The sequence below is a fragment of the Falco naumanni genome, chromosome W, assembly GCF_017639655.2.
Source record: "Falco naumanni isolate bFalNau1 chromosome W, bFalNau1.pat, whole genome shotgun sequence".
Taxonomy (NCBI): domain Eukaryota; kingdom Metazoa; phylum Chordata; class Aves; order Falconiformes; family Falconidae; genus Falco; species Falco naumanni.
Genome location: NC_054079.1, coordinates 21,033,533 through 21,061,061, shown reverse-complemented (window position 1 = coordinate 21,061,061; position 27,529 = coordinate 21,033,533). Strand labels below are relative to the sequence as shown.

The 27,529-nt window shown below is 44.2% G+C and overlaps 1 protein-coding gene across 1 annotated transcript in view; it reads right to left on the bottom strand.

Moving 5' to 3' along the window:
- Positions 1-14,724: 14,724 nt before the first annotated feature.
- The window catches only part of LOC121080430 (netrin receptor DCC-like), a 156,059-nt gene continuing 143,254 nt past the window's right edge, over positions 14,725-27,529 (bottom strand). The window contains exons 19-21 of the mRNA XM_040578449.1: positions 25,248-25,403; positions 16,984-17,196; positions 14,725-14,831 (exon numbers count right to left, since the gene is read on the bottom strand). Coding sequence (XP_040434383.1) covers positions 14,725-14,831; positions 16,984-17,196; positions 25,248-25,403 — 476 coding nt within the window. The remainder of the gene's footprint in view (positions 14,832-16,983; positions 17,197-25,247; positions 25,404-27,529) is intronic.

Sequence of the window (27,529 nt, the reverse complement as noted above, 5' to 3'; positions counted from 1 at the left end):
TTGGGTTTTGCAGCCTCCTAACTGATAAATATGCAAATTAGCTCCCTTTTGGTGATTCAGCTGCATAAACAGAGATTAATGCTGAATGCAGCTGAAAATTTAGCAATAAAATATATGCACACAAAATTTAGTCAATTCAGCCAGTTATCGTTGTCAATAAACACGGTAATGCGCAGCTAAAGCACTGGGACAAGGAGAGGGAATCCCTAAAGATGGTTCCCGGTGCCCTGCTGCTCTCTGCTCTGATCGCTGCTGATCTCAACCAGGAAACACGACGCTTGCAGAAAAGCCCTCCTATCTAATTTATTGGTTATTAATCAGCCTCCATGTTTCTTCCCCCAGGCTCGCGTCCTGCCCGCGGGAAGCACCCAGTGCCTGCCACCCCTTGGCCTTCCTCACCCTCTGCCCATCGGCATCCCTGGCGGGTGGGTGCTGGGACGGGAGCCAGCCTGGGGGACACCGGGTGGATGGGAAAGGCCGGGGGGGAAAATCCAGCTCCATTTTTCTCTCCGCTCTGGCTCGTGGTGGCCCCAGCAGTGCTCCCCAATGTCACCGCAGAGCGGTCTGGCACCAAGGCCACCCAGACGTGTTTTGCTACAAGCTTAAGCACGTAATGACTGCATGTCAGAGAAGACTGCATATTATGCCCTCTTTTTTTTGCAAGTGTACACTGGCTGGCTGGCAGCAGGCCACCAATGCAGGCTTCCTTTCTTTTTTTACATTCCTGGTGTTCTGTTTGCCATACATAAAACATGAACTACTGGAGGATTTACAAATGGTTGCTGAAACAGCTGAATTCGACAGCAACTCTCTCATCCCCACCACTCGTGTGAGTTGAGTGACAAAGATGATAAAAGAAATTAGTAATGTGTCTTTTAATTTTGTGCTGTTGGGAACACCTTCAGATTTTTGGCGTGGTGATGTGATTATTTGCTATGGGTGTTTCTGTAGTTAGTAATTACGTATTTTTTATTAAAAAAACAACCAAACCAACCCAAATGAGTGACCTACGACACTGTCTCATTAATGGCATGGGCTATGTTTAAAATAGACTTCCATGAGGTAAGACTAGACCTATACAAAGAGCTACAAACCTCTACGGAGTAAACCATGAGTTAGTCATGACAACTTGAGCTCTACGAAGACTAGTGGATCAAAAGGAGCAATCCAGTGGCATCACCTATGACTCCGCAGTGACGATGCCACCCGCTTTGCCCCGCTTTCATCACTTGAGATGCCAGATCTACGGTTCTGTAACGTTTCCATGATTATTCATTCATTCCTTTTTCTTATTTTTATCATTCCTTTCAGGACTTTGCAGTAATCTTCCTGGCACTGAAGGAGTGGTACCGGGAACAAGATGATTTTATGGGGTGTTGTACGTGGGTGGTATGTGTGAAATCCTGGTATGCTGCAATGCTCTGGGATAATTATCGCTTCATCAAGGGCTGTTAGAAGGCTGAGCCTGTGATAGCATTAAGTTGCTTCATTAGCCCCTCCAAACTGGCCATCTGTTCACTCAGATCGTCCTGCTCATAAACCTGGGAGAAAATACAAACACACATAAGCGGGCACTGGGATGGGAACCAAACCCACCCACACAGGGACCCTGTCCCCAGGGACCTGGAGCCTTCAGGGATGGGCTGATGCTCACAGGGGGGATAGCAAAGCCTCTATGGGCTCAGCACCCTGAAAACCAGGGGTGACCCTGCCAGAGCGATAGGAGATATTAGTGACCCCTCCCCAAACCCCCATTTCCCCAGCTCCCTCCCTTACATTGCACACACCCATGCTTGGGGTGACAATAAAGATATTTTTTAGCACCCAACAGAGACCTCAAACGTTCATCTAAACATGTCCTCTACCAGGGCAGGCTTGTCCGGCAATTACCCCAACTCCTCAGCCCTTGTGATATGGAGAAATAGTGTGAAATGGGGACAATGGACATCGATTGTGATTTTATATGTCTGCTCAAGGAATGTGGGTATGGTGACTGGTCACGGGTGTGGTGTCTGGTCACATAGCCACACAGCTTTGAGGAGACACCTACCCTTCTTCCTCTAACAAAGGGGCTATTTATAAAAAGGATGAGAAAAGGATGAGAGACATCCCAATGTTATCTATAGGGAGGGAGTGCTAAGTCTTCTTGCTGGAGAAGATCAGATGGTCACAAGGACATGAATCACCTACAAACCTGCAAGACCACCACATTCCAGGCAAAGGACTGATAAGCTAATTAACATAGGAAGCGAGAGTAAGCAGGTTTAGGTAACGAATATGTATAGGCGTTAATTGAATATTCAATTGTTTTATTGTATAAATGTGAGATGGTTCATCACTTCGGGCATGCACGCTTGTGGAGGAGCGATCCCCCGTGCATCTGCACTCAATAAACATACCTACTTTATAACTTTCGAGTTATAGAGTTTAATTCCGTACATCACTTGCTGATGCTGGGGAATTGCCACCATCACCTTTAGTGGGAGCAGACAACTGGGAACAGTTTCCAGAAGCACCTAACTGGGCTGGAGGAAAGTTATCCTTTGGGTATGGGTAGCTGCGAATCTGCAGCAAAACCTAAAGGTACCAGCACTGCCCCTATTCTTGACAACCACTGACTCCCAAAATTTCCAAGGCAAGAGCAAGAGGTGTGATCCACTGCTTTCAGACACTGAGAAGAAACTCAGATGGTTTTACATACATACATATATATATATATATATATACACACCCAGTTAGTTATTTATATGGGTTTTATTCAGTAAAAGATCTGACATTTATTGTACAAGCCCTGCAGTCCCTGAGGTGGGATGGAGCAGGCAGCTTAAAAAAGCACCTGTGGAGTCAAGCTTAAAAAAAGAAAAAAATCCCCAAATTTTAGCTTTTCTTCCCAAATTCTGACCACCCGATGAGCTTGTTGCTTGCACTGTTATTGCCTGTAACTGCCCTTGCACTTGTGGAGCTTGAGCAGCGTCTCTCCCGAGAGCTAAATCGTGCTGCTGTGATGACATAAGATGCTGAGAGCTGAAATTACACTTTGCGTTACCAAATGGCCTGTGTGAAATTACTCCTTATGCCAGCAATTTCACCACAGAGGGCATTTTCCTTCCCGTTCCCATTCCAGTAGGAGATTCCATGGCTCTTACATCATCCCATGTCCCCTTTTCCCAGCAAAATGTGAGAAACCTGATGCAACTCTATGCAGAAGTATATTTTTATGCCGTTGATAACAACAGGCAGGAATCAAACGCTGTTGTCCTGCATTAATCAGGCAGTACACCCAAACCCTCCAGACCTACATCTAAAGCAAATCTTTTGTCTTTCCTTTAGCCAGGTTGAAAATGTAAAAGGATTCACTAACAAAACGTTGGACAAATCACTGCTATAGCGTCTAGCAAAAAATTCTGCTGTGCAAGTAGTTGAAAAGAGGTGATACACAATGTGTATTTAATGTATTTCTTTTTTTCCCCTCATTCTATTTCTTTTCCACTATTTCATCTTCTGGACCACGAGACCTTTCTCTAACCATCTTAATAGGAGTTAAAAGACTGTTCTAATTTCACCACCTTTTCAGTTTCACTTATCTACTTCTTCAATGTTATTCTTCTTACCATTATCTGGTATTACTATAGACTCATTTTTCCTGCCAAAATTATTTTCTTCCCTTATCATACTTCTTACCCCCTCCTTCTCGTCCCCCACTATCTCAGGGAGCTCAGGAGAGGCGGTGCGAGCTGTCCTGTGGATAATATTCACACAGAACTGAAGCACTCGCTTCTCCCCTGTATCACGGCTGCCAAAGTCTATTAAAGCCACCTGCAAAGTTTTACCGGCTGCCCGAACTTTTTACTGGCTTTCTAAGAGTCATCAGCTGCAGCGTAATACCCAAGGCAAGGAGGGACAGACTGTTATCTCAAAATTAATGTCTAGATTGGGGCTTAGAGGCTCTAACGGGATGGTGAGGAGCCTCGTGAGCTCAGGGTGCCAGTTCTTACATTGGCGGAGTCCCCCGTCTGCTTGTGGCCTTCTTCTGCCACCTCTGGGGCCGTGGGCACCGAGACGGGCAGCAGGGGCGACCTGGCCTTCCCTGCCAAACCGAAGGACGCCATCTTCACCTGAGCCTTGGGGAGGTTAGGCCCTGGAAAAAAAATAAAATGTCACACTGAGAACCTGTAGGTAGGACAAAAAGGGATGGCAGTGAAATGGGGGGTGGGGTGGGTGAAATGCAGCTGGTTTGATCGCGGCTGCTTGTGGTTTCAGTTGTAACCGTACAGCCTCCTTCCCTGGCAGGCTTCCCAGTAATTCTTCCCAGAGGAGCATCAGAACTGACACAAACACTTTCTAAAAACTTCCATTAGATTCCAAAGCCCGCTGGTCTGCATCCCACCGCTGCGCCCAGCAGAGCTCCAAGGCAGCACATTTGCGATTGCTGTTGACATTATTTTCTGACGACTGTTCTTCTGTAGCAACACAAGCATACACATGGAAACTTCCATTTTCCTGGGAATAATACCTGGAATAATACCTACAAACCTGGCACTCCTGGAAGAAAATCTGGGCTTAGTGGTCCCTGCCAGGCAGGGCACTGCCAGCTCCGTGTGGTGTTTGAGGGAGACAGTGAGAGCAAAGAGCATGGAGCAGTGGCCACGCTGGGGGAATGACAGCTATTTCTGTGGTCCTCCTCTATTTTTGTTCCTTTCTGTGGTTCTCCTCTATTTTTTTTCTTAACTCCCTCAAGCTGCCCTCCAGGTGGGTCACTGAACAAGATAAAATAAAAATTGTATTTCAACTTCGTAAAAAAAAAAAAAATATCTTTCTGACTTTTTACCCCAGCTCGGAAGAAAGGAAAAAAAATAACAAAACAGATTTATTTTTTTGACAGAAAGGGATCTCCCTTCTTAAGAGCTCTGTCGAAGCCCCTCCTGCCCACCCCATGGAGCCGCAGGACTACCTGAGCTGCCCTTTAAGGATGCATCAACCCAGAGGTCTCAGCTCTCTCCTAGAGGAAATTAACAATTCTTTCTCTCTCTCAATAGTTTCAAACATCAAAGAATAAAACCTTTGTCCTGGGCAATACGCCTCTGCGTGGCACAAGCTCTAGGCAAGACGCTGCAGGAGACACGAGAGCCATCAGTGGAAAGAGAGGCACACAAGGCATGGAGTTGGGGTACGCGGGGATAGTTTTTAAATCAGCATTGCCTGACGAAGCCAAAGCGAGATCGAATATCTCATGCATCATAGATTCAAGGCCAAAAAAGAGGACGGCAGCTCCCGGCTTGCTCGCTGCCAGCATAACCCTGCTGCCCTGAAGCTACAGCTCAGACATAGCCGCGCTCCCGGCATGAGGCCGAACGCATAGCAGCCAGTGCCTTTGGCTCTTCTCTCAGCCACCTAGGTCCCCAAAACCAAAATCTATTTTTCCAACTTCCCCTCTATGGACATTAAACCACTTTGACACCTACTTGTGCCCTCAGGCCAGTTTCACTTCCATCTCTTTAGATGTGCTGATACTCACCGGGCAGGAGGCTGCCAGATCCCTCCCTGGCACCCCCACCAGGGAACAGTAGATCCCCTCTGGAACAGGAGATCCCCACAAGGGATCACTGTGGAGTCTCACAGGGCAGGTTTCCTCTCCCATGGGACTTGGGCACAATTTTTATTCTGTTCATTTGACTCCCGTTGAAATCCAGGAGACGAATCATAAATAAAGAACCTTTTTTCTATATATTGCCTCCACTATGACCTTCAGCAAGCCCCCTGCCTTTTTGCTGTTATGAAAATGTGTACCATAATAATGACAATTAACAACAGCCATTGCTTTAGTAGCTGATCGCGCTTACTAGAGCTATTAAAAGGCATCAGTAAGTCAAGTTGGCTATCGACCATGGCATCAGAATTGGAACAGAAAGAGAAAAACAGGGTCTTGAGCCACTCCAGCCATAAACCGTGTGCAGAGAAAGGGCTGTCCCAGGGACCAGCCACAGGACAGGTTTGTACGAGGATGCCCGCGGCTGTGGAGCTGAGACGCAGGGACCAGGAGCGTGGGAGATGTCTCCATCCACCCGGGATGGACATCAACACCCACCTCTCAGAACAGAACCCCCCCTGGTTTCCACACAAAACCAAAACATCCTTTCAGGAATCTGTTTTCCCCACCAATTTGTTTTCCCCAGAGCATCACAGAGCAGCCCAGGGCAGAAGGGACCCAACCAGATTATCTGGCCGGCAAAGGGAGGCAAGATGGGACTATCTAACACCTCGCCCGATCCCTTCATCACTAGATGCCCACCTGGTTGCCTCTCTTTTCTTACAGACCATTTACCACATCATGAAAGCAAGGCTCCGGAGCCTACAGCAGCGCTACCTGAAGGGTAACACCAGTGTGGGAAGATGGGCAGCTGCTGCCGTGGCTCTCGCCCCCCAGATCCCCCCAGATCCCTGCAGCTACCGCAGCCCTCCACACCCCCACAGCTCCAGCCAGCAGCCAAGAGCCATCGGTTATTTTTCCCCTGTTTCAAAGAATCGTGTTCACAGTTTTAATGAGTTGAAGGCAGAGGAAAACGCAATGGAAAACCAGAGGAAAAGCCAGTTGCCAGCAGCGTGTTCGTTAACAGTGAGTCCCAGTAAAGAGTTGCGAGATGGAGGCAGAGACCTGCAGATAACTCCCATTTAGCTGAAGCTATGAACCTGTGAAAGCTCAACAGAAGCTAGAAGAGATCTCCACAAAGATACCCTTGCTCTTCCAGCCCCCGTTTAATAGCTATAAGACTTCTTTATTAACAGGCCTACAGACTTCCCTGTATCTCAGGGTAAGAGCAGCCGATACAGCTATCCCCAGAGACTCCATCTTCTAAGTGCCGCACATTCAAATCAGTTGTTTTTTTTTCAAAAAGGGACTGTTTGCCACTTCCATTTCTTACCAAATAAAGCTTATTTCCAAAGAAGCATGTGGGGAGAAGATGCACACACTGACACTCCCCGTGTGCACCCCACAGTTGCACATGGAGAAATGCAACAACCCGATTCGGAAAATTCAAGAGCAGAAGGCAGTACCATCGCAGGCAAACCAACTCTGAGCTGCCTGGCGTACAGGCTGTACCCCTTCAACAATTTTTTCTGCCCCCCTAGGGCTTTGAAAACACCTGCAGTGCTCAGCAAAGAAGCAAACCGCAGCTATGACCCCTGCAGCTGGCAGCTGGGCTGCTATTTCTGTTCCTGCAGTGCTCACGTGCCCTGCTAAAAAGGGATTTATCCAAACCCCATTAGAGGGAATCTCAATTGCATCCCGGGACATAGCTGTGATGTGAAAAATAAAGAGAAGGTACAGCCACCATGGAATCCATGCTGTTTATTGGGTAGATAATGGACCCAAATAGGCTTTTTTTTTTATACAAGTGACTTTGCATTGCGACTTGTTTGATTTTCATGGGCTGGTGGGGAAGTAAATATTTGATGTGGCGGTGAGGAGCTCACGTGGAATGCGGCGTATGTTGCTATTGTAATCCTCTAAATCCCGTGGTAAAAATCATGTTTCTCGTATGCAACTCATCAATTGTAGTAATTGGACTTAAAGACCCGCTTTTCTGCACAAAGACAGATGTTCTCTCCTGGATATTGTTAATGAGAAGCCATAATGATGATTAGCAAGTTTGGTTTGTGCATCTTTTTTGCCCTTTAGCTCACAAAAGCAACAGGCAAGTCATAATGCTCATAACTAATATGAAGCTGAGCAAACGCTCCTTGTGCCTATTGCAAGTTCTTCAGTGAATGCTTTGCAGTGGGGACCATTCTCCATGGTGACGCCTGTAATACGTAATTAGTCCAACAGTTGAGCCTTCTTCCCTCAAAGGACATTAAAAAGACCAAGCAAGCCTCTTGAAGAGAATTCTAGAAGCAAAAGGTTATAAGTAAACTAATTTATGCAAATGAGCAGCTAATTACGTTAAAATTGCTTTGGTTTCTAATGTTCTCCAACTCCGCGGGAGCCTCCCAAGTAAAAAAAAGAGGAAACCTTGGAAGTGGTGCTGCAAGAGGCAGACGACAATACCGATGAGGTGTAACTCTGAGCAGCCCCAGCATGGATTTACCATTTAAAAGTTTCATTTTCTCCGTGGGGTTATTAAACACTTCACTGGCTCATTAGTCAGATAATATATGGCTACCAGGTGCAAATCACAGCTACGGCTGCCTCTCCCAGGCTGCCGCTGAACTCGCTGCAGTACCATCCTCGGTATTCCAGGAGCACTGCACATCACCGCGGTCCTGCACCCAGCCAAAAAGAAGCCATTTCCTAAATCCATACGCATTTGCACATATCTATATGTTATCATGATGGACAGCAAGGAAAACCAACAGAGGCTTCGCATCCATCCTCTTGATAGAGATGCTTTGGGCGAGCTCCTTCGCGTTATGTTATTTTGAGCTACGTCAAGTGGGACACGAGATGATGTACTCAGCCAGGGGAGGACAACTCATTTCAGGGAAAGGGCTCAGGGTTTCTGCTCTTCGCCTGGCAGGGTTTCCACAGCCCAGTCCCCAGTTGCGGGGAGCACAGCGAGCTGGAAACTCTGACAGCATCAGAAGATGCTGTGTTCATGCGCAATGGATGTGGGGTCTGTATCCAGCCTGATGACCAACAATCCTTACGTGCTTCACGTGTCACAGGCGTTCCGGATGATGATGCAAAATGGTGACGTGGAAAAAAGGAGTTAAGAGCAGAGAAAATGGAGATGGATGCAAAAACTGAAAGGAGCTAGTTTAGGGACAAACGACAAGAAGCCAGGCTGGATGGAGGACACTGGAGTAGAAGGCGGGTAGCAGCGGAGTTCCTCAATGTCTGCATCTAGGACCAACTCTGAATATTCTGATAGGCACAACAGCTGTACGATTACAAAATCCATTACTCGCAAAAGCTTGGCAATCGCTGGAGCTGGAGAAACATAAAGAGAACTGCAGGGACCTTTCTGCCTATCTGCTACTCATGCAAACTTTCAGATTTTCAAAGCAAGGCGTCTGGACCATGTCTCCCATCCCTTCAGCTGAACTTCAGGTGTTTAAAAGCAAGCGATAAGCCTCCGCTGGTTCTTTCACCTCCCTCAATCACCTATGGGAAGAAGCACCTTCCCTAGCCTGAGGAGAAGCTGGATGAATTGTCTTTCAGCAGATCCTCTCTCTCCCCTTTGGCTGCACAGTGAGCTGATGTGACGGGCACAGAGCAGACACCTGCTCATCAAAGCTCTAAAATTATCTAGGAAGAAGTCAGATCTCTGAGAAGAAGGAATAGGACATTTTGCCATCAATTCTGCTGGCTCTAGCCGAAGGAGATGAGGGAAGAGAAAAGCCTTCATGCTTCTAATTCCAAGCCTGTACTGTGCCTCAGAGAAGTCAGCGACCACCTTGGGACTTACAAGTGAAGCAATTTTTGGCAGCAGCAAGGCAAACAGCAATGGTGTTTTACAAAGTGGTGGGAAGATCCTATTGGGAAAGCTCTGTCCCAGTCGAAGGGTTTGCACGCAAGAAAAAAATGAACTGTACAAAGTGTTGAGAGGGTTTACTAGGTGCCAGTGACAAAGAGGAAGGATCTATATGATAATCTATATACAGAACAGAAAAAGTGATGGAACCAGCTTTGCCGGCAAGCCCTGCGCTTCTCAGAAAGATTGCGGTAATTTGCTTTCGCAAGGTGGTAATGCAAAACTCCAAGGCAAAGAGATTTTTTCCATTAACCTCGGTGAGATGTGGATCAAGCCTCCCACATCCATGTGTTCTTGCCAGAGATCACCACCAGCCGGGCTGAGGAGGGATCCATCTTGGCTAAAACCCCAGAGAGTGGCCACAGTAGCAATTTAAAAATAAAATTGTTTTATCTTCCTAATATTCTGCTCTTGGCAAACGCTTACAACCATCGTCAACCACCATGTGGGACAGCAGGCAGGACAGCGGGGAAAGTCTGAAAAGAGGATTTTGCAGTAAGATGCGCTATGTTGCTAACTGGTTTCAGTTTTAAACCTGCAGCCATTCTAGTCTATCGATTTCAGAGTTGGAAAAAATGCTCTGTTCAATATTTGATTCACCTAAAACTCGGATTTTTTGGTTGTTGGTTTAGGGTTTTCAACAAAGTAAAAACCCTACATTTTGGATCACACAAGGTATTTCTAGGCATGTCTCAGAAAACCAATATGGAAACTTCAACAGAGAATTTCCAAACGGGGGATGGGGATAGATTCTTATATCCAGTAGCCCAACAGACAGGGCACCCATCAAAGACGTGAAGGGGATCTGCAGCTGAAGATCATCTGGTCTGAGGTGGCAGATGGAAATGGATCTGTCTCCTGGGGTGCAAACAAGCCTTTGTTCCCATCAGAACTGGTTCTTGGAGGATGAGGCGTACCAAGATTAACCCCGTATAATGAGACTACAGAAGTCAAAACAACTGCAGAAATCAGAAGGTAATGTCAGACTTGTACATAAACGAGGGCAATCTTTGCTGGCCCTGAATCTCACAGCTTTTCCACAGGTTTTTCTACCCAGCAGGACAAAAGGCAAAAACTACCCGTGCCATCAACTAGAGCTGCGTCTAGCAATGTCCATCTGTAGGCACAGAGGGATCTGCAAGGCTGCTCTCATGGAGAGATGTCGTAGCTCTTAAAACTGAAAGCGATCGAGCTGGAAAATTAAAACTATTTCAGAATTTCATCCATCCCCAATGCTTCTGACAGTAAGGAGACTGGCAGCCTGAACTTCCAGCGTGGGGAAGGAGTGCTGTACAGCAACGCCAAGTCGGATCTTTGCCCTATTAAGCAATCAATTAAGAGCTGATGGGGTATGCTGCTTATCTGGCACTACAAAGAGGTATTTTCTCATAAATGTCCAACAAAAAAAAAAATCACAATAGGATCAAATGCCACTCTACAGGTTAGTTGCTGTTTCTACCAGTAATAACAGTGTCAATTTAAGTGACTTTAAAAGCTGAAACATAAAGATGAGACTAACAGGTAGAAGTGAAGTCGCCTGTAGCTCCGTGGCAGGATGCTCCTGTTTAAGACAGTGTCTATCAGGGGGACAGAATATCTAACTCTATGAAAAATATTATTTGAAGACTCAGCTGGGAAAAAAAAAATCTTTCCTCAAGAAAATGAGTCTCTAAAAATTATTTTTGTGGCGATAATCAACGCAAGGGAAAGCCTCCTATAAAGAGTCAAAGTTTAATTTAGAAATATTGGATAGTAGGAGAAAAAGTAAAAAGATAAATTAAACACAAAAGAGAAAGAGGTCATTTAATTACTCTTCAGAATAGGGTACCAAGCAAGCCCTGGGACTGCACTGCTGAGCTTCACACGTTTTTACGGGCTACGGCTTCAAAACAGGTATCGGAACAGTGAGCTGGGAAAGGACAATTCCAGAGAAAAACAACACAGGCTGCTGAAACACGGGGAAATATGAGAGAGGTTTGATCTCTGTCTTCCCAGCTGCTTTTCAACTTTGTAATCTATTTGCTGGAAACATCGTGTGGGATAAACACGGGTTAGGGCAAAAGTGACTGGCTGGCTGCAACGGCTCAGTGGTAATGCACAGTCCCAAATTAATACGGAGCAATTATACATGCGGTGGAAAATGCTTTATATCTCTGCTGATGAAACACAGGAAAACAGAATGGCCCATCCATAAATCTTTCTATGAATTTACAGTATGAATTATCCGGAAAAATACATTTTTTTAATTATTTGACTGCTTCCTTGTATCAAAATAGATCATTTATATCAAAGGGGAATCAGTTCACTTATCCAGACAAGCACCTAAATCCACGCTTCACTTTACACCTTCCAGTAGTCCTGTGGATTTTAATGAGACAACTCAGGTGTCTCAAGTTATCTACATGCTAATTACTGGGGCCACTTTCCTCTAACAGACAGGACCGGCCCTTTTGTGACATTTGTGTGGCAATACATCTCCCAGCTGAATGGAGAAAGCTTGTTTTCAGAAAAAGAAATGTGGAAGAAAAAAAAAAACATTTCAAAACTGAAGCCTGGGGAGGCGGGGAGGTAAAAGCTTATGAAATAAAAGAATAATTTTATTTTGAACATTTGAGTTACTAGTGCAAAAAGCTAGGAATTCAGAATAAAAGGTTCAAGAATGAATCATTCCCATATTTGCAGTGAATTTATAGACCCTGCTTACTGTAGACTATGATAAAGAGAAGTCCATAATCTCATTTACACTCATCATGAAAACATGAAAAAACCCCACCCTTACGCCAGAAAGATTTTTATACCCTATTAACAAAAGAGTTCTTAGTTGCCTTTAAATTCAATGACTGAACTCAAATTAGAAGTGATAGGTTTAGGTTTTCATTTGTGTTTTATATTGGCGCTGGGATTCTTTTACTGTGAACGGCAAACTTAAAAAAAACCACAAACAAAAAACCAAAAGACAGCTCCAGATTTTGGTTGCATGGCTAATTAATTAGAGCGCATTGATTGTCCAGAATATCACTTACCAATTAAATCGTCACTTTGTGTGAGGGGGGATTAAGCTCTCTAAAAAATGGATAGCAATTAGATGCATAAGCCTAGCACCACAGTGATCAAAGTTCACATCTCCAAAATTTGCCTAATTTGCAGCCACAAGTTTTATTCTTGGAATTTCCATCTCTAAACTCTCCACCTGAGATCCCACCTTCAAGACATGTGTGTCACCGGGATTTTACCACTGCTCCTGTCAGGAGCACTCTGTTACCATCATGATGGGAAGCCTTACTGTACTTGGTCTATATCCACCCTTCTAAGGATCGCCGTAATTCCAGCCCCTGCCGAGGTCCCAGACCTTTGCTCTTTGGGATTATGATGGCCCAGGAGTCACCACTTAATACCCAAATACACTTTATTCCTCTTGACTTCATCCCTTATTTATTTGACCGTTAGCGTGTGGTTTGAACGGTGGCTTTGCAAACCTCCAGCCTTATCTTGTTTTTCTGGTTCTTTTCTTGCAATGGCTTCAGGGAAAAGGGGGAAATAAAAAAAAAAAAAAAGCAGCAAAAAAAAATCCCTCATGGAGCTCATTTTCTTACCAGGCTGTCTTATCCCATTTGGTAATGAAAACAGTGTGGGGGTCAGCCTGTATGCGGGAAGGATTTGTTCAAACGTCCAGGAAATATCCAGCTGCTGCTTTTTACACAGGGATGTTTACTGCCAGATTCCTTCACCTCACCCTTCGTTTTTACTCCCTAAGCCAGCCGAGTTTGAAAAGACAAGATTTTTTTTTATATATATATATTTTTTTTTCCCCAAAATAGCACAGAAATAAACGTTGAGCAGCTCATCTGCAGTGCAAGCCTTCCCCTGTGCGCCCAGCCCACCGCCGGCTGGGGCATTCCTCCCAGCTCAGCAGCGAGAAGGAAAATAAAGCTTGATTTTGCTGTATAATAAAGTGGTTTCTAGCTCTGGGGTATCACTGAGTGATTCCAGGAAGACCGAGAAGATGACAGCTTAGATTTCCAACTGCATTTTTTATTTTTTTTAGTGGAGTAGCAATAGAAAAAAAATGCAGCATTTTTACAACCTCACAAAAGATACAGGAGCCTGAAAAAGCTGAAGTTTTAAAACTGTGACAGAATATAAAAACCACCAATTCACAGGTGGTATTTTCTACCACCTTGCACTTGCTTCTGGAGAAGAAAAATGACCTCCTAATTCAGGATCATCAAGACCTAAAAGGAATTCTCATTTGTGAGGGTAAAAAAAAAAATAAATCTTTCCCATCCATTTCTGGAATTTATGTCAGATCTATAATGCAATAAGCTCAACACTCCATCAAACATTTTCTATTTAACCTGAAAGGGGACTAAGTCAAATCACTTACATGCCTGTGTGTATGACTTGCAAAGAGGAGTGAGTGCAGCCACAGGGTGGACTGGAAGTACCACGGAGTGATTCTCACGCCTTCAGAATAACTATCAGCAACCTCAAGTGCTCCATCATTTATCCTATAAAGGATCAACGGGAAGGGCTTAATGTGAAGAGTTCAGATTTACTGGGCTCCAGGGAAAAAAAATAAAAAAAAAATTAAAAAATGGCAGATTTAGCTCTGGATTAGGCTGATGTCATGACCCAAAGCCAGGAGCACAGCCTTTTCAATATTTATTCATATCCTCATGGCAAAATCCTCCACAAGTGAATAATGATCTTTGTATGTCTTTTTTATGAACCATATGATAGAGTTTAACAGCTAATTATACTGCCACTACGGAGATATAGTGAATAGATAAAATATTAGAGGAGATACTTCCTTTTAGCATCAGGTCAATCAAAGCCAAGAAAAAGCCCTGCGCTCATCCCTTCCCTGGGCAAGATCCAAAAATTTATTTTGACATTAATACTGCGTGAGGGCCAGTGGTAGGCACCAGCTCCAGGACTATGAAGTCTTTGCTGGAAATCTCCGGATCAACCTCTACAATCTTCTCCCCTTCCAAATTCTGCAGGATTGTTCCATTAGGTATGGACTACCCAAAGGGATAGGACACCTGATTAACATGCATTTAAAAAAACAGAACAGCAATGTAAAGAGTAGCTTAATTGGTTCAAGTGTTGAGTTTATCACTTCTTGCCCTATTGCTTTATTCCATAGGACACGTAAAAATGTCTTTAGTTTTAAAAAATGCAATGAAAAATTAATTAATTCCATCTCTCAGGTTAAGGAAAGTAACAGTTAATCCAATGTGGGAATTTGCTAAGAGCCTTTTAAAGCTGAGATGTCCCTACGTGGGGCATAATGGGCGTTGATGGTCCCTAAGGGAACCACCTCGACTGGTCCACAGGGAGCTCGGCCAGCGGGGACTAGGGAGGAGCAGGGACATGTCAGTCATCTTTTCTCAGAGACTTGTTCCAACAGAGAAATACCTCACAAGCCTTGAAAAGTTCTCAAATATCCTCAAAATTTACCTTTTGTGGGTATCTAGCTACGGCTGGGGCATCATGCCCGTGAGTAGTGTTAAAGACCCAGAACTGCCGGTGACGTGCTGTCCCTTTTTCATTCCTTTCTCTCTCCACTCCCACCCTGAGTGAAAAGAAGAGAGATCTGGGTTCCAGAGGAGTGGGATTCGGGAGTGGGTACAGGAAGAGCAGCCTGGGTTGGAGGGACGAGGTGCAGGAGCTGGGCACCCTGCGCAAAGGAAACCTTCCAACGAGAAATCGGGAGAGGAGGCAACATCACTCTGGCTAACGACTCTGGGGACAAGTACATTGAGAAAAGCGAGAGCAACCATACATAGAGAGAAATAAATCACCCCCAACACCTCCGAACAGCTGAAAGCAGAGCAGAAATGAAGTTATATACATTTCTAAAAAGTAAAAAATGTGGTTTCAGTATACCAGTGAATACAATAGGTCTGAACGCCATATAAAAGCCAACAACATGTTTTTGTCTATGTGATAGAGTCCAGAAAACCAGATTTTTTCATCCCTTTAGCATTTGCTTTATTTATTTCCACTGCTTTATGGCAGATTATTGCCATAAACTTTCAGCTCTTCATTTTACCTAATGACACATTGTTTGCATCTGCTTATGTGAGATTACTTACTAAAAAAAGGCAATTTTCTTTTTCAGGATGATCAGATTCTTTATGAAGACATGTAACATGCCCTGAGTTCCTCTCTTTGCCATGCCTCCTAATTATAATAGTTAAAATGTAAACTCTGACTGACTTAGAGAACAAATAGTCCTTTCAAGGTACCGGGTTTACTTGCTAGACTAAGACAAGTAGAATTGGATCCTCATAAAGTAAAATGCGGTACTACATAAAGACAAATGGACTCCGTTATATATAAAAAATAATTCAGCAGCACTATTTGGCAAGAGCCGTTCTCCAGTAAATAAGGTTTTATCTACTTCTGTCTGCTGTCAGAAACTGCATTACTTGCTGATGGATAGCAGGTGCTTCCAGTAAAAAAGCAGAGATGTTTTGGTAGCTTGCTTGTTGCAAACATCGACCTAACATATGCTGTATGGCAAGAAAGCTACGCTTGCAAAGCTGTATAAGAATAGAAGAGTGAAGCTGAAATCTCCAGTTTGTCTGAGCCAAACTGGAGATTATCCAAGCTAAAGGAGTAAGGTAAACAGTTAAAACGAGATACCAGTCTGCAAACCCCCCCCCCCCTTTTTTTTTTCTCCTTCTTAATAGCTCTAGTAGCTAGGGTCACTGAGGCAAACACTGCTACTCAAACGATACCAGTTCATGTGAAGAACACTTCTAGCACCGGGTCCACTTCACAAACAAAGTAGATACCAGATACATCGCCCAAACGTTCTCATTCCAGACAAGGGTGAATTTTTAAAACAACTCTCCAGAAATGATGCTGCTCTGGAAACAGACCTAGAAACCAGCCAGAAAGGCACCGTTCCCCCCACCCAAGGACGAATGTCCCCCTACAGCCACGTGCAGCCTTGACACCAGCCTGCAGCTTCATTCAACAGTGGCACCGGTCTAAAGCCTTATTTTTTTAAAAAAAATAAATTTTAAATATAGAATAATTTCCTTTCTGTTCCTTGCACGCTTGCTATTTAATTTTTTAGTAGCTTGCACACTGGAGTGGATTGCAGTCAATTCTTTTCCAGCATACATAAATAGTCCTTTCATTATCAAAAAGGCAAAGCCTTGAAACAAGAGTCAAGTGGCACTGGTTCAAGTTACTGTAGCATAACAGAAGACTGGAAACAAGACCAAGTGATTAATTTGACATCTTATTTAAATCATTTTTATCACTTGTTAACTCTGATTTCAAGCTGTTGCCTTGTCCTGAATTTTGATTCCATTTTGTCAGAATGAAATACTGGATTATTATCATATAAATGTACATATCCACTTTCCATTCTGTCAGCACTCACAGATCTGGCTTCAAGGCACGGGACGGCCTCGCGCTGTCTGTTGGGTGACAAACTGTGTCACCGGCTCAGCTGTGGTACCGCAGCCCTTCCCCCCATCACTCTTACCTGTTTGAGACAGAAGCGGCGTGTAAGGGACTTTCGGTTCTATTGCACTCATGGGCGGAGGTAGCAAGGGGTTGGCAAAGCTGCGCAGAGGGTGCGTAGGGCGGACACAGGCGGTGGGGATGATTCTGCTCGGGGCATCCTCGCTGTTGTAGTGCTCAGGCTGCGTCTGCGGCAGCAAGGGCAGCTGCTGCGGTGCTGGGCCTTCATTAACAGCTGCAAGAGAACCATCCGGGGGGGGGGGGGGGAAGACTATTATGGATGTATTTTTTTATGTCTCATTTCCTATTTGTATGGTCATTTTCAACAGAAGGGCCAGCATTTGCCTCCACCCTCCAAGAAGGTGCAGGAGATGTGTGAACAGTCCCATCAAAAGTTGTTGGCAGCCAAATTAAAAACCATTTGAAGTGCAAAACAACTTCCTTAAAAAAAACCCAACAAAACAAAACCCACAATATTTTTTAGCTCCTTCTGTCTTTCCTCTTTATGTGCTTTTAGATATTAAAAATCCATAAAGACATAAATACATCACGTGGAGATTGAAACAATCTATGGCTATGGAAACTCGGTGTGTCCAGCATGACGATACTGTTCTAGTCACAGTGGGGAAAAGCTGGAGACAAAGAAAGGACTTAATTCATTTCCACATAACCCATTACCAATATTGTTTTTCCTGGAGACAGCGGTAACGGTTAGTGTGCCAAAGCAGTGGGTTGCTGCTTTATTAGCCTATATCCAAAGCCAGTTCCTCAGAGATTTAAATGTTCCATGTCAACCTCATATAAAAGACGACCTCTCTATGTTCTGCGGTATTCCTTAAAAGAAGCTTTCAAGATCAACCTCTGTCATGGACTTCCCACGCCAGGAAACACAAGCAGGCAGCTGAAGGATTAATGAAAACAAAGGTTGAGACAAAGAGCAAAGCCCGTTATTCCTACAACCCTCTGGAAACACGTGTGGTACCCAAACTTATAAACTGCATCATCATTATGGCGCTGTCGGAGTTTTCAGGATGCGTACAATCCACAGTGCTGGCATCACCGGTACCACGACAGTAGGAAAAGGTGAGTTGTGAACTGAGACCTACTGAAATCTGTTAGATGCAAAACAGCCTCGTCCTGTAGCCTACAATCAGAGTATCTTCTATGGAGTGTGTCGAGTGGAGAAGAGGCTGCATAGGAGGAAGGACAGAAGACACCAGCAAGAGGCAGGCTGCGCAACTCACACCCCCCTGACAGCATCGCTGGTCACCTAACGCTCACTCGTGGTCGTGGAGAGAAACTCACTGCTGCTGTTTACACAACACTGTACCACATCATTCAGACTTTAAGAAAATACATTTTTCATTTAAAAAGAAATTAAAAATAAATAAAAAATATTTCCATCTAAAAAGACGTAAATAAGAATCCCAAAGAAACCAGATTATTTCGTTCTTGTAAGGGAACGGAAATGGGGATATAAAAATCTTTAAAATCTCTTCCTGACCACAATGCCTACCCTGACAAGCCAAACTAGTTAAGAATTAATTACAAGGAGGATTGATAAGCGTAACTCCACTGCGGTGCTTTGTGGATGGCATTTCCCCGTGCACCAGGAAAGAGCCAACCCAACTGGAAACACCATCCCTGATCTCCAAATCCTGCATGGCGCCTGCTGCTGAGCCTTTCCCGGAGCAAGGACCCGCTGGGGCACATCCTGGCCCCTCTCCCAGCTCCTGCCCCACGGCCCCGAGCAGCAGCACTGGGAGAAAGTTCTCCTCTTGGTGAGAGTGCCCGCTGACGTTATTTGCAAGCAGAACCATGAAAGGAAGAAACCAAATGGATAGCGAAGAGCCCCATCACAACAGGAACTTCATCTGAATGTGTTGGTGCTGGTCTGGCATCCCCAGGGTATCCGTGCCAGCTGGGATGGCTTCCCAGCATGACAGTTAATCATGCAGCTTGTGGCAGGGAACAGATATCTAGGAAAAACTCAACCTTCTGCTGAAGAAAACCACTTTCCTGACACACAGCTATCAGAATTAGTTATTATACTGGGATCCAAAATGCTCCAGAGGACCTGGTTTCTTTCACAGCCTGCTGCAACAACCAGAACTCATTGTGCAAGTAACATGCAATTACACAGCCAAGTCAAATCTGAAGGCATTTTATAATAATTAATGTCAAAGTATGTAAGTAATTACAACCTACTAAGTGGAAAAACAGTTTTGAAAAATGGAAATGAGGATTTCTCATTTCCACAGCCCAATTGCTCGTTCCTATGGCAATATCACACTGGCAAAATGCAACACCGCGGATAGGAACCCAACTACAGGATCAGACCAAGGTCAAAATCATTCACGGTTCGTAAAAGTTTGCTCATCTGCAGCTCATTTTCCTTTTTTTCACCTTCAAGGCTCTTTACATTGCCCTGGCTCTGCTCTTCCATTGCCTTACTTGCCCAGCAGACCCCTCGCTCTTCTTCTCCTTTGACTAAAATTCTCCTCAAGGAGGGCAGCAACACTGAGGCTGTTTGTAACAGGGTAGAGCAGGAGTGAGAGCTAGGCCCATCCCACCTTTCCTCACCACCCACACATTCCAGAAGGTGTCCCAGCCTGTTGCTACTTCGCCCTCGTCCTAGTCAAGGAAGATGCAAACCAGCGGGTGAGTCTCACCGAGGGACGCACCTGAGGCTGCAACGCTTTCTAGTGCAAATCCTTGGCCAGGGCTTTGCTCAAAGTAAGAATAAAAGCTTTTGCCAATGCCCTTAGCCTCAATATGTCTTTCGGCATGTTTGTCAAAGACTGAACTTCCTCCCCAGCCCAACGCTTTTCATCGTGTCCTTAAGGACAGTTCTTCTGGGAGGCTCTTGACCTCTTTGGAGAAACAAGCAAGCCAGACACTTCACTGCTGCTGGCCATCAAATACCTCCTTGGTATTTTCTGCAGTGGTGCTCTCGGATAACAAAGCTTTATTAGCTAGCATCAGCATAATGGCCTCGGCATTAAAAGGCTATTAAATTACGGCTTTACTGTATGGGTATGTCTTATCTCAAAGATTTAGTTGTAAAACCTGGAGACCTACATAACCGTTACTACATAAAAGACTTCAGGTTATCCTCCAGCTATTACTGAAGAGAAAGGTGTGATGACTCTATTAAAATCAGAAGCTAGAGTTGGGATTTAAATATTGAAGGTAAGTGGTCTAATGAAGGTGTTTCATGCTTGAGAAGACTTTTTTCTAAAATAAGATGTGCATGCTTGCAAACATAATGAGAACCATCAATCTGCAATTCTTTCAAGTCCCTGCAGGAAGAGAGGATGGATTGTTTATTTGAAGGATGGATGAAGATGAGCACATTGCTACTGCTGCCTATATCACCCACATCAATGCCCTGCCTAGCAGTCAGATTATTTGCCTTCATACAGCACAACAGAAGTGCCCAAGAATTCTGAGTATTTCCACAGATCCAATTATTACCCTATTGTTTTGAAAGAAGGTAGAATCCCAATTGACCTTTAAGACGGAGCAGATTAATGCACCATGCTGCATTCCCATTGCAATCTTTTGCTCTTGAATTCCATGCCAGAGTAAGGCAAATACTATGCTACACATGAAGATCTGTTCTAAAGCCCAGTAAAACCAATTAGGGTCTCGTTACTTTGGAGAAACCTTGGATAAAGTCCTACTTGCATTCATTTTATACGTGAGGAACATCGGGAATAAGCTTGCTTTGAACACCAATAGCTGTGGACACTGCTCACCGAGCAGAAGAATATCTGATACAGAGTCTTTTGATCTTCCCTTTGCTTTCGCCTAATTGTTGTTTCTGATGATGTTGTTAACCATTTTAATGAATTTAGGTCTCTGAACATATTTTTACATTGTGTAGCTGCTATTAAGAGGTAACACTGGAAATACTCCCACTTGGATTTGTAGCTATTGGCTCTGCCACAGTCTGAGGTAATGAAAAAATCAATATGGATTGAAAAGAAAAGGTAATAACAACTCGAAGTATGTGATGGTAGATGGGGACTTAAAATGACTGAACTTTACTCCATATCTGCTAATGACTTTCTGTGTATTTTTGAACTTACGCAAGTTGTAAATATCAGGCGATCAAGACTATATAGCTGTGTCCTGTTGACAAACCAGGGCTTATTCCTGCTCGGATCTTTGGATGTTACCGCAGCCCAAGCAGCAATATTTTTTTTTAGCAGGTTTAATTGTCAGGCTACTACTCTGGTGCAATTCTAGGTACATCCCAAAGAGCAGTTTTGAGGAACACTTTTAAAAAATTGCCACTCCAAAGCCAAATCATAGAAAGATGGCAGAACCGTTTTTAAGTCGTATGTGGTTAAACCAACCCCTGCTGAACCCAAACCCAACTCTTGAGTAAAATGACCGTTTCCACCAAGTCCAGAAAGCAGCTTCTGCACTAGAAGGGATTTAAGCTTCCCAGCTGGATGAGCTCACCGCAGAGCTGACTGCTTGCCGCCAGAAAGCCAGCTCCAAGAGGAAATGTGCTCAGGAAATATTTGTGTTAGTGCATCTCACCTTAACAGCTCGTTGTACGAAAAGTTACCTCCATTCCATAATATTTTTTCTACGGCTATATCTCAAGCTATTAATATCATTGCTGTTTCATTGTTCTGGTTTACACAATTTTCAATCTTGCTTTTTTAATACTAGCAAATAATATATCTCTATTTTTTGGAAAAAAAACCCCAACCAAACACTGTATTTTCAGAACATCTCCAAGCTCATCTCAGATGAACATCTCAGGGCGCTACACTGATGAATGGCTCCCTCTAAATATGGTGCTGTTAGACCACTTGTAGTGTTTAAGGTTAGCCTGAAGAGAAGCCCTCTGCCTCCTGTAAAAGCGTGATCAGGATGGGACCACAACGTAGTCTGCTGATGCTGACCAGCATGCAGGTGGGATAGGGCAGGACAGGGATGGGGCCACCTCAGCACCTCCCAAGCGGGATACGGTTTCTCCCACCTCTCTTCTTTCCCTACTGGAGACCATGCTGGCTCAGCATCTCCACTAGTTGTGGCAGCGGGGAAAAAAAGAGCAGCTTTTTCCTTCCGTAACACATGGCAAACTAGGCATGTCACCATCTTCTTCTACCTGTCTTGATAACGCTGTAAGCAGTGGGTGTGATGGAGCTCCGGAGGAGAAGGCAAGCCATGGGAAGGACTGGTGACCAGACAACAGTCACTTTATTATGGTTCAGAGACCTTTTCTGTCTGGAAAAAACTGATATTTAGCAATTGTATTGTATGGCTGGTAGTGTCATCAGCAGTAATCAAACAGGCGAGACAGCTTATTATTCAAGTCAGCCGGGGCCTGACTCTCCATCCTTTTTTTATTTATTATTTATTTTCCTCTTCAGTAGAACATTTGTCCTAAAGATAAGCTGCAGCACTCAAATCTTTGGGTCAATGAATAAGGCCTTCAGAAACAGAAGAAGGTGTTCAAGCATTGTCTGTATGGCAGGATGCCGAGCAACACCCTCGCTAATGGCACAGCATATGATTTATTCAGGGATTGCTACGTCTTTATCAATAAGTGCTCGGTCATGCAGTACCGCAGGTAGGCTCCATCACAGAGGAATTATTGCTGGGTAGCTCTTTTTCAGCTGCAGCTGCAATTGGTCAAGTATCAAGTGAATTTTTCACTGAGGAGTAAAACATATGCAGAGAAAAAAGCTTTAGGTGTTGTCTCTATAGTCTCTTTAACTGCTAGTTGCTCTCAACCACAGGATCGTATTAAGAAAACAGCTGAAAAATAAACAAATTCCAAGCATGAAGAGTGATTTCGTGGATCTATCCCCATCCTCTGCTGCAGTGAGGTGGGCGGTGAGGCAGCGGGAGGTGAGCCACAAAGGAAGCATCGGCTTTTCGGTCGGATGAATTGCAGATTGTCCGCTCTTCCAGAGGGGGGGAGGTCGCCAGCACCAGCCCCCATGCCCAGAAAGCCGTCAAGCAGCATATTAAAAATAGACTTTTACACCTCTTCATCCCGCCTTGGACTGAAAAGTAATGAACAATATTACAAAATAAACCTAGTGAACTGCTTGGCTGGTTCTGACAGCCTCAAGTGTCACTTGAAAACAAACACTATTGCCACATCCTTGTCCGTGCCTTTGCTTCCTTGCCATGGCGGTGAACATGGAGGGTACGGCAAAGGAAAAGAGCATTTCATTCAGAGGCATTTTGTATCACCTAGGAGCTTTGGAAGCCTTTGCCAGAGAGCAAAACTGTGCCATCTCTAACAGGTCATCACAACACATTGATAAGGGGCTGAGCTAATTTTCAAAATACTGTGCAGTCTTGATTACTCAGAACTCAATAATGGGAAATAGCTGCTATCCAAACAAGGCTACATCCACTGCTTCTGAATTATTTAATGGGACGTTGCCCAAATTATCTGGAATCTTCACTGCTGGAGCTTTTTCAAGGCCCATCAGGTCTTCTGAATAATTTAAAGCTGGTTTGTAGTCAAGCTTTTTGCAGAAAACTTCTGGGCATCAGCAATCTCCTGCTCAGCTCTCAAGCGTGCTGCACTCAAAGGGCTTGGGCAAGCCCATACCTCTCTATACGGACCTTCCCCCAGCAGCAGGATCCAACAGGATTTCAAAGGCATTCCTTGTTTTGAAAATCTCATCTCCGAACTACTACCCATGTAAAACTAGTGACTGGTTCAGGCAGAAGCTGAATGCACCAGGGGTATGGGATTCTGGGGGCTGTGCCTAACGTATCCCTCAGCAATGGTGTCCCAGCCACCACTCCACATGGTACTGCCCAGCTGAGCTGCCTGCATCCCTGGGGAAACCCCCCTCACAGGCACAGCCAGATTTTGGAACTGAAGATGCTCAGGTCCTTTATGAGCAGGTCGAGGTGATGATGGCTAAGCAAATAATTCAATTATTTTTTTTTTCTTCCATCTCTGTGATCAGACACAGGGTAGGGGTTTTTTGTTTTGGTTTGGTTTGGTTTGGTTTTTTGTTAATTCCCCAACATCTATTGTATGTCAAACAAGAAACTGAATCGACTTCATTACTGTGCATTGCATTTGTGGTGGGTGGGGTATTAATTTAAGCAGCAGATCAAAACCTGATGATGCCGGCGAGGCTCTCCAGAGGAAACTACCTTCTAGCTTTGAAGGGACCATTCTGAAGGGAGGGGGAATGGCATTAGGGTGATGACTAGGACACCTGAACCCACCTTTTACCTACAGTCCCACCACCGGATTTCAATCACCGGTCCCCAAGGATCTGTCTGAACTGACTGAAAGCACCAGTCCAAGAGGAGGAAAAATCAGTCATTTCAAGACGAGTTCCCCGTGGACCAGCAGCGCCGAGTCTTGGTGACGTGAAAAAAAGATGTGTAACAGATTGCCATTAATCTGCCAATAATTCAGCCTTGACATGCAGTGGAGTTAAGGGAGAACTCTCCAACTGTAATTAATATGCCAGAGTAGGCTCGTTAGGCTCGAACGAAGCACAGATGGTGTGGCAGAGGCTTACACCCAAGTTATGAGGGTGAGGATGGGCACGCACTTCCCGCGGCGTAAGGTAAAGAGGAGTTACGGGAACACGCAAACCATACATCTATTACTGCAGAGGAGCAAAGAGGTATGTGGAGCTCACCCTGGAGAAAAAATGAGTGATGCTGAGACAGGATAACAGCGTTCCCGTGTATAAAAGGAGCTGCAAAAGGAAGAAAATAAACGTGATATATATATATATATATATATAAAATATATAGTGCCTGCTATAATCGAACCAAGAAACAATCAGCTTCAGTTTCAGCAAGTTTGATGTTAAAGATGATGCTTCTAGCAGTGAGGGCAGCTAAGGCTGGGAAGACACTATGTGGAGAGGTCGTGTAAGTGCTCTCGTGGATGATTTTAATGAGTGATGATACGAGATTCTGCCTTGGGATGAAGAAGAGCTCTCAAAGCCTGCGTTTTTTCTGGGCATATCCTTATGAATAAAGCAAAGGAAATTAAAGTACAGTGAAATGACTGACAGACCCTCAGAAAAGAGAGGATTGGATTAGAGATGCTGCGACTTTTAGCTTTTAAGGTGTTCTGTACAGATTGGACATTGCAACTGGAGCTGCTGCTTGAGAAGAGAAATCCATCCTGCATTTATCCTGGTTCCCAAAAAGCACGGCAGCACAATTGGATTGGCAAGAGCTTATACATCCCAATGATGGAAAGCAACCTCTTCCCATGCCCTTTAACAGCAAAATACAGAAGAAAAGCACTGTACTGACTTCTTCCTGCTCCAAAGGTCCTGTCCACAGAGAGGGTCGGGAATGGTACTGGCCGCAGGGTGAACTGCGGGTGCGGGTATCCGCAGGTCGGGGATGGCAGGATCCCGGGATACTGGGCACTTTCTAGCGTTGGCACTGGAATGGCACTGACCACAGCTAAAAGGAAAGAAGGAGAGAGATTAAATGAGAGCTTTCAGAAAATTAAAAAAAAAAAAAAAGAAAAGAAAAAAAAAAGGCCTTAGAGCCAGGAGGGAACCATAAACAACCACGTTTCCAAAGCGAAGAACCCAAACGGCTGGTACAAAACATGCCGCTGCCCACAGGAGCCACCTCAATATCCAGAAATACGCCTCTCACTTATCTGTAAAATTAAAGGGCTTTTTGTCTGTGTTCCAGCTATTCAGCCACGTTTTGGGGGGTGCTTTATATCCCTTGAAAAATGAGGGAGAAGGAACGGATCGAGCAATTTAAAAGCTTATTTTAGTGGTCTACGCGCATTCCTGATGCCGCCCTCAGCCGATGATGCTCTGGAGGTGCGCAGCCTTCTGCAACCCTGCCATCCTTCACACTGGTGTCCCCAGCACTCCTGCACGTCCCCAATGGCAGGGGACCCCCATGTCTACCCAGCAGATGAGGCTGTCTGGGCATCATTCCTTGCTCAGGAATGGCCAAGCCTGTGAGGAACCAGGGTGAGATGCCCCAGCAAACCGGCAAAGTCGAGTTCCTGAGCTGCGTTTAAGCTGAAGCCTTGGATTTGAAAACTGGGATCACAGTGTGATGAATTCCAGCTTTCCCCTAAGCTACCTCCTTTTTTTTCAACAATCGGTGCTGGAAGAGCGGGTGATCATAATGCTATACAAACCATACATTTCTCCATAGCTTTTAGGAAAAACTTGGAAACTCTCATGCAAGTTTTGCCAAGCTAAACAAGACGCAGAGATTTTCAGCTCATAGATGATAAGGTTTGGGCTTGCCTAGCACCTTTCACACATGGATTATAAACAATGCTGTAAACTTTAAGATGGTCATTACAATTAATTCTATCTAGCTCCTACTACAATCATTACACAGAGTGGCAAACCGGGCTACCTGCCCAAGGTCACACAAGCAGCCATGGCGGTGCCAAGGCTTTACAAGGGTAATTTTAAGCCCTCGGCTTTCAGCTGCACTGCCAGAGGTAAGGGACAATCGGGGAGGTGAAGAAAACTCATGAAGAAACGCTAACCTGGGTGATTTGAGCTTCAGAGTTGTCTGGGTTCAATTCATCCACCCTGAGAAGAGAATTTCTACTATTCAGACATTTCGTTTTGTCTGTATAAGACAGCTTTATTGACAATATTTATAACGTTGCTGCTACGGTGAAAAATATCTCTCCTTTATTGAATCCTATTAAAGAACAACTTGTTTTTCAAAGTCCATTCTTTCATTTCTTTTTAGGGTGTAGGTACCTAGCACTTTCATTTTTAAAGTAAGACAGGATTACTATTCATTGCATCCCTCTATTGTAGAGAAGCCAGAGAAAAGCAAACATCAAACATTTTCAATAAATACTTGCAATTTCAAGCAGATATGACAACAAATCTGTTCTGTCATAGCCTGTCAGCAATTGAATTTACACTTAATATTGATACACCAAGACACCGAAAACAGAAATTCCCTGACCAAATCACAGAGCTCCCTAAACACTGGTCTACATTTAAAATGTACTGTATCACGTAAAAAAAAAAAAAAAAAAAAAAAAAAAAAAAAAGGAGCACCCAGGAACAGCTTACAGAAATGATAAACTGGGTCAGTTTGAATTGTATTCAAGCATCCCAGAGGCTGCCGTAGCAATCGAGCCGATGTGTTTTTATTTCCCTGAAAAGCCAAGGCGCCTTCTGGTGTGGTTTTGTTCACAAAACGCAAAGCCTGCTGATTGAGATGAGTGTGAAAAATTCCAGATTTGGTATTTAACAATTAATGCTATGTGTTTTTTACTTCAGAATTATGATGTTGCTTCTTCGATCTATTTAATCGCTCGCTGCTGACAATTTCTTGCAGTATCAGGCAAACAGAGAGAAATTAATTAAAGCACCTAATCCGACACAAATCCTCAATTTTATCTTCTGGGTAAAAAAAAAAGCATATTCAGCATAACTCAGCCGGCACAAATAAGATTTTAATAAATCTGGGTTTAATTATTTGCAAACAATCATAATATGCTGTCGCTGTAGATTAGATGGATAGTGTTTAAAATATAAATAAATAGAAAAGAGGACATAATTCCTCAAAATGCATCATTT